General features: G+C 38.2%; 1 protein-coding gene across 3 annotated transcripts; it reads right to left on the bottom strand.

Annotated features, from left to right (window-relative positions):
- Positions 1–463: 463 nt before the first annotated feature.
- On the bottom strand, positions 464–5,607 carry PPD1 (Photosystem II reaction center PsbP family protein). Of its 3 annotated transcripts, none has more exons than XM_088717055.2 (3): positions 5,354–5,607; positions 2,117–2,528; positions 464–876 (listed from the first exon to the last, which is right to left on the bottom strand). In XM_088717055.2, the coding sequence occupies exons 2-3, from the start codon at positions 2,507–2,509 to the stop codon at positions 655–657; spliced, it is 615 nt and encodes a 204-aa protein (XP_088573181.2). In that variant the 5' UTR covers positions 2,510–2,528; positions 5,354–5,607; the 3' UTR covers positions 464–654. The 3 variants fall into 3 exon arrangements, with proteins under 3 accessions (XP_088573181.2, XP_008801748.4, XP_008801750.4); XM_008803526.5 differs by having other exon boundaries at positions 2,117–2,535; positions 5,333–5,605; XM_008803528.6 differs by having other exon boundaries at positions 2,117–2,535; positions 5,354–5,604.
- Positions 5,608–7,505: the final 1,898 nt, after the last annotated feature.

Genomic DNA, 7,505 nt, shown 5'->3' with positions numbered 1-7,505 from the left:
ACCACTAGACTTATGTGGTTCTATGAAACAAAGGAACATGGCAATCAATAGTTATGACCATTATTTGAAGGCAGTGAGTTGCTTGCACCAATTAAGTAAATCTGACTTTTGGTGTTTTATGTACCACAAAAGCTGGACCAGTATAAGGATTTCTCTTATACTTTTCTTCGCAAGTTGTATTAGCTTGCCGAGGTTTAAGATGAAATACATCTGCTGACTTCACATATTAGAATTACTGGGGTTTGAACAATAAAAGTCTTGAAAAAAAAAAAACTAATCTACTTTGCAAATCCTCTTTGGTCCAGCTCAAATGACAATTGTGCTGTACCGAAGTAATGTGGTACAGACTTAATTACTTAGACGGTAACAAAAGAAAAAGGTTATCAGCCAGGCAGCAGCTTCAGATGAAGTACCGAATTATAAAGTAGTTTTTTATCAGCAATTGTTATTGATGGTTACTCCATGAACAAAAAAGGAAGTTCTTTTTCATTGATGATTTACAATTACAAGGAACTTTGGAAACAGAATGAACCCTATTAAAGAACTTGTTCAATTCCTCGATCATGTTTCAATTAAAATGCAAATCATTACAATAAACCCAAACAAATTGGGTGAGAAGGACCTCAACTAATAACTTCTGCAGACCATTGCATTTTAATCCACTGCATTGATCACTCTGAAGGAATCCATAACTTTTCGCAAATCTTTTTCCTCCTCCGAGAACACATTTTCTGGCGATTGCAACCTCAACTCATACAGTCGGTTGTTTTCAACACCAAGAACAGATAAATAACGCCTATCCCATTCAAGACGCTGCATCCTGTCCTGTGGCATCACAGCCAACTCATTGTTGCTTGCATATGATTTAATATTTACCTGTATAAAAAGCAGAGAAAGGTAAGGGAAATTATTCCTGCCAAAATATAAAAATAATCAATAAATCTTTTAAAGCAGTACTATTAAGTAAAATTTCTAAGTTTCTCCAAAGCAGCAGGCATGATTACAACTCATTTGTAAGTGCAATCAGTGTCCAGGCACGCAAGCTAATATGAAAAGCTTAAACAAATAAACAAAGCCAAGCAGGCTGCTCTGAGGAAAATAATACTCCAAGCAGACTTCAATACTAAACTTCAATATGTAAGTACCTGTCACCGCCCATGAGCCTTTTTACATCTTTCAGATCAGGGAGATACAGTTAGAAGGCAGATCGAACATGCTATAAGATGGAAACTCAGGATTTTCTGGCATCAGATCCTAGAAAGTTTGGTATGGGAACCCATAATGAGAGCAGAACACTCACCAGGTATGGTCAAACATAGGGTGCGGCATCAAGCAACATCTCCATCAACAAAATTAAGTGCTTTCATTATTCAGTATGTACACCTATAGCCAAGGAAGCTGATTTAAGGAAGATATTACTGGAAGCAGATGGTAATGCTAAACTTCAGATCACAGATCAGGGAGTACAATGAGACGGGCAGGTTGAACATGGTATGAGATGGAAACACATGATTTTGGGGGCATCAGATCCCAGAAATTTTTGGCATGCAAGTCCATATGCAAAATGACTCAATACTATGACAATTCAGTACATGCAACTATAGCAATAAGCAGCAAGGCTTACCCCATCTATTTAGATTTGACTTTATGTATTGTTACTCTGCAATGTCTTCAAAGTACAAAGAGTTGAACCTGGAAGTCTCCAAAGATAAATACCAAGCACAAAATACTCAACATAGATGTTCCAGGACTTTGAACTGTTTGATTGTTTCAGAAATGCCCAAGTAAAGGGAAACAGATATGTTGAACCAATACTGGGATCTGACTTAAGAATATATAAGGATTAGGAATGACCAAAATATTGAAAATATACAGGAAAAAAGAAATTGAACAAAAAAATAGCAAGAAACAAAATGCCATTAACTTTCCTAGCACTTGAAAAAATTCTTAACATGCTATATCAGTATGCTGGGGTTATTGATCTAAAGGACCCAACGAAGCATGTGCACAATTTCCAGCTTTTGGACATAAGCTTAATCTACCAAGAGAATGTCTCCAACACTGCAACACTCGATATTGAAGCTTTCATGTAAACCTTGATAAAATAGACCCTTACCTCCACTTGATAGTAGACTCTGCCATCATCAGCAACTCTTGATAATGCTGATAAAATGTTTGACTCACGCCGAACACCTAGTCTAGTAGACATGAACTCAGTCAGGTACTGCTTGAGCACTTTCTCTGCAGCTAATTGTGGAGGCCCCAAATCTTCAACACTCTTATACCTCGAGGACGAAGGGGAAGATAACTCCACTGATAGGTTTTCATCAAGAACAAAAGGGTCCCGGAAAAATATGTCTGCACCAGCCCCACGGACTTGGATCCAGTTTTGGGGATACAGAAAAGTATAGCCATCGAATGTATCTATATATTCCCTGAAGCAAACTGAGGGTTCTGCTAAGGTGACATCAGGGGATCCCAATTTCGAGAATATTAAACTTGACAGCATGGAAGCTACTATGTTCCTCCTGGGAACTGCGAAAGCTTTAGTATGATTACAATAGACGGTATGTGACATGAAACTAGAAAGAATAATGATGACTACGATATAAATATGAAAAATAGAGTTTAATCTATGCCTCTAGTTTCTCAATCATGTAATGGTCATTTTACCAAAGAAGTTTGTATTGGCAACTTAGAATGGATTAGAATTTAGATACAAGAAATCTACTTCCAGAAAGACCAAAATCCAGTATAGTTTTCCGTAAATAGGCCCAAAGCCCAGAACATCCTTGTCCTCTGCATAGATTGGACAACATACTTGTTTCAGTCTACCAATAACATGAAGCCTTGTAGTAGCAGGTTATAAATGGGTGGCCTGTCTTTCATATAAAAAGGTTAATTATGGTGAGTGATAAGTGTAAATGAGAAATACATATACATCTTCATGGGTTTTCGTTTCCCCTTATATCTTCTTGTATGTTTTGCTTCAATTGATTGAATTTTCCAATTTCTCAAATAAGAGGCCACAACAAATACATCAGAGAAAACATTGCTTCTTTCCAACTATCCCGAACCGGGCGGCTCCGGTTGATTTGAGCCATACCGGTGGCTCACCGGTACGGTTCCGACAACGAAAATAAGACTTATTGCCGAAGTCGAAAAAGGACAAGGAAAGAGAGAGCGAGCAGGGGAGGGAGGGCCGGAGGAGGGTGGCGGATGCCAGCGGAGGCCGCAGGGGGCCGACTTCATTTAAAAATCATAAAATTTTTTAGCCGCAGTCGGACGAAACAGGGGAACTATTGCAGCTTCACCTGCCGCGGCCTCCGCCAGTGTCCGCCACCCTCCTTCGGCCCTCCTTCTTCCGCTCGCTCTCTCTTTCTCTTTTCCTCTCTCCCACAATGTCATGTTCTTTCTCGGTACAGGCCTGACACGGTCCATACCGAGTTGTCTTGCCAGAGAACCAGTACGGTGCCTGGTACCGGTTCCTCCGACCTTGCTTCTTTCATTTTTTTTTCTTGTTTTTTTGATCGAAAGGCTAAGAGATGCATCTTGACATCTCTTGAAACCCACGCAATATTATTATTACCCTAGTCCAAATTCTTGGGGATGCAACAAAGACTTGGAGCCCCAACCGCCGGTTGTTAGATGGAGCGGTGTGACCATAAGCCCAATGCTCTATACACTTAGATGAAAACAGTTTTTTTTTAGAGGAAAGAGATCTACAATACTTGTGAGGAATTTAATGAACAAAACGAGTTTAGTATTTTTTGGTAACCATAGCTAATCCATGAAGATGTGGGGTCTGTACTCTAAAAACACGAGAAAAACTAACCAAAGCATCTCCATCATATTCCTCTTCTTTTACCATGAGTAGTGATTTGCTTTCCATTTTTAAAATCCTTACTCCTTTGGGCATCTTAGGCAGCTTAATTTTAATCTCTTTTTTTTTGGTAACTAAATTTAATCTCTTTAAAAACTATAACAATCAAGAATAGGAAAAAAATCTTTAAGGAGTTTTGCGAAAGAAAGATAAACAATTATATAAGATTTTAAATGTATTTGCCCTGCTCTCACATGCATAGCTTTTGCTAGAGACTACTTAATTCACTAGAAAGCTCCACCTGAATAACAATGTCCATACATTCCTCCTTTACATTCCTCCTGCTTCCTACTCCTAATTCAACTATTATGGTGAAAAGAGGACTTTCCTCATTAATCCTCTCAAGGAAGGTTTTATAAAGCATAAAATTCAAAACTCCATCAGCTTCTCTTGTCCCAACCTCTCTAATTGCCTCGGCATCCATATTACGAGCAATGCCAAGCCACAGTGCCTAGAAACGAAAGGATCTGCTTTCCTTGTTAGTAAGCACATCCTATGAACATGAACTTGGAATCCCTGCTTTAGAATTAAATCCCTAAAACTGTTCAACCTAACAAAGTTCTTCCAGTAGCCAATTGTATTGAAAGATGGCCACTAAAATCCAACCTTTCCATCCTCTAAATGACCAATCTTTCCACACAAATTATCATCCACACGTAATGGCCTAATTTCGTCGCATCAAGCTCCCTAAATACCTAACCATTTTCCCTGTCAACACACCTTTTCCAAACCTATCTGCTCTCTATCCCAGTCAATCCTCTTTCCAAATTTTAACCACAAACAAAACCTCAAAATCCAGAATCATTCCCACCTTACCTTCTCAATAATCTACAACCTTAGCATACGGACAAAAGGTAATAGAAAAGAGCAATTTGGAGTAGCCGCAAAAATTATTCTCCTCAATCCAGAAATTCTTCCAATACCAGCCATATATTCTCCCTATTCTACCACACAAAAAAAATACTTTTGAATGCGGTTCTTTCATTGCATTTGCTCCGCAACAAACTATCATCCTTTCCAAAATCCCTAATACTTAAAAATTGCTTTTTCCCCTCGGAAACGCTTCATCAACTTATCTACCGCAAAGATCACTCAGTAATCATTCGCCTTCATCCAGCCCCTCCTTCGGTATAACGTCTCTCCAAAAAAAAGCAGCATTATAAAAAACCTTTCTTGAACCTATCCACCTATGACTTTCCCAATCACACTACATAAATCTCAACTAAAGATACTAAATTGAAAAATATTCAAGGGAAAAAAATAAAAATCTGAACTTTTATTATTCTAAGTGTAATTCATCTGCATTTCCATAAAAAATCAACATTTTGGTCATCACCAATCACTCGTCCAACAATGTCTTCACCAATTCAGTTCATATACCACTACATGGATCATAATACTTGGTAGACTAATAAAAGAACATCATTCCATATATAACTACTAATCTACCGTAAGAGAGAGAGAGATGACCGATGTCGGGCGCCGAATTTAGGCGAGATTGATGACCAGGGGAGTTCCTCCCCCAGTTGGTCGAGCTGGCGGACGATGAAATTAGCAGCGGAGGCGCTGACCTTCGGCGCGTTGAAGGAAGGTGCGGGACGCGGAGCGACCCGACCACGGCGGCGGAGGCGGCTGCCATGGGAGGAAGGAGAGAGAAAGAGAGACGGATGGCCGACTAATAACTCATAAAAAGAGATAACGCCGACATGCCGAAATAGCTGTCACCTCCGAAACAAATTATTCAGCGTTATAATTAAAATGAAAAAAAAGGCGTCGTGCTTTTGCGCAGGTCAGTTTGTACCGAGTTCATTTGAAGGTAAAATAATAAGTAGTGAAAGGAAAAAACAAAGAATAATACCCTTATTTGTTGAATTCGACATACTTATTTTTCTACTTAATCTAAAAATTTGAACTTAAAAAAATTATTTATTTTAATAAAAAATAAAATTATTAACACTTGTTTAAAATCATGATCGGTTGGAATGATTATTGCTTTATCCCTTGGTCCAAAAATTTGCTGCTGTTGTTGCTGTTGCTTTTTTTAATATAAAAAATAATAAAAACTAAATATTTAAAATAAAATGAACAAGAACTAGTGATATTCACCATCAACAGCAAAGACAACTTCTCAGAAATAGAAGAACCCAGGTGTGAATTAAACGACGAGCCAAAACCTACAAGTCAATTAGCAATTTGGTTTACTTTTGGAACCCACCTGACCTGACAATTGAATCAATTGAAAGCTAAGATAATCTAGTCCAATTTGACACATACATGTAATACCTTTGGATTTCTGTGCAAGCATCCGCTCTTGCATTTTTTTCATTTTTTACAGGCCTATTTGTTTTTTGGGTGTGGCAAGCTTGGATTAGGCAGGAATAGATTCTGGATTAAGATAAATCATCTAGAACAGGGAAAAATATCTCATCCAATGGACTATCTTGGATAATTTCTATCACTCACTTCAAGCATGGCTACTAATGGGCTATGGCTTAGTAGCCCAGTGGACCATTCAATGCCCTTTATGATGTAGCCCGGCCCAGTTATGTCCTAGGCAGTTTTCCAGACTTCTGGTTGTGCATCCCAAAGCTTTACTCTATCATCCAAAACGAAGTTTTTCTCCTCCCCCTCCGACTGCTGCTCATGAAAGATATTTCTATTTTCTTCACAATAGGCATCAGCATTACTTCTATAGAAAGAGCCCCCTGTTACCTAATCGAAACTCGGAAACACATTGAAAAAAAAATTATTTCCTTTCCCCCTAAACTTTTAGGGGTATGTTTGGCCAGGAGAAATTGCATTCTAATTTTGATTTACGAGGAGAATAAGAATATTCCAATCTTCCAAAATTCAATACCACTCTTCTCTAATATTCAAATTCCATTTTGATTTTAATTTCGATTTCAATCATAAACTAAACATATCAGGAAATATAGCAATTTCGATTTTCATTCTGATTCCGGTTGTGAACCAAATGCATCATAAGCTACTGTTTAGTTCTTATACTTGTTCCTCAGCAAAAGAAAATGAGCTTTTTCAGTTTCTTTTCGCGTTTCACTATCTATCCACCTATGGGACACAATAACACGGCAATCAAAATAGTAAACTGGAAAAACCCAATTTATAATTGATCATGACTTCTAGGTAAGTTTTCTTCACTTCATGTCCATAGCAAGAGCGAATAGATCGAGTATGTAGAATTTTGTTCCACGCAAGTACTAAGCAGCCATGGGACTGCCAATTTCAAGTCCTTATTGACAGGTAGGCGTTATAACTTGTCCAGATAAAGCATATATATGGCATCTGGTTACCCAGAATATAATCCTGAATTCTATCAAATAATAATAATAACAATAATAATTCTGTATCTCTGAATGAAAAGCAGCAATTTAAAGGCCTCGTTCTCATCGTTTGTACACTCTAACAAGTCCATCTTGTCTTAACTTTTGACACTTAAGCGAGGCTGCCTGTTGAAATGGAGGTTAGATCAGAGAAAAATTGCCCCATGGTAGGTAACATGGCACAAACATGACATGCCCCGTTGATCATGGGAAAGGTCAAACACTATGGAACACCTATCCCCGTTTAGAACATTTTTTGCCCAAGGTCTATGCCCATCATT

Source organism: Phoenix dactylifera, chromosome 2 (assembly GCF_051530095.1).
Source record: "Phoenix dactylifera cultivar Ajwa chromosome 2, Ajwa_hap1_PhDact_Kaust_v1.1, whole genome shotgun sequence".
Classification (NCBI taxonomy): Eukaryota; Viridiplantae; Streptophyta; class Magnoliopsida; order Arecales; family Arecaceae; genus Phoenix; species Phoenix dactylifera.
This window is presented reverse-complemented; position numbering and strand designations above follow the sequence as displayed.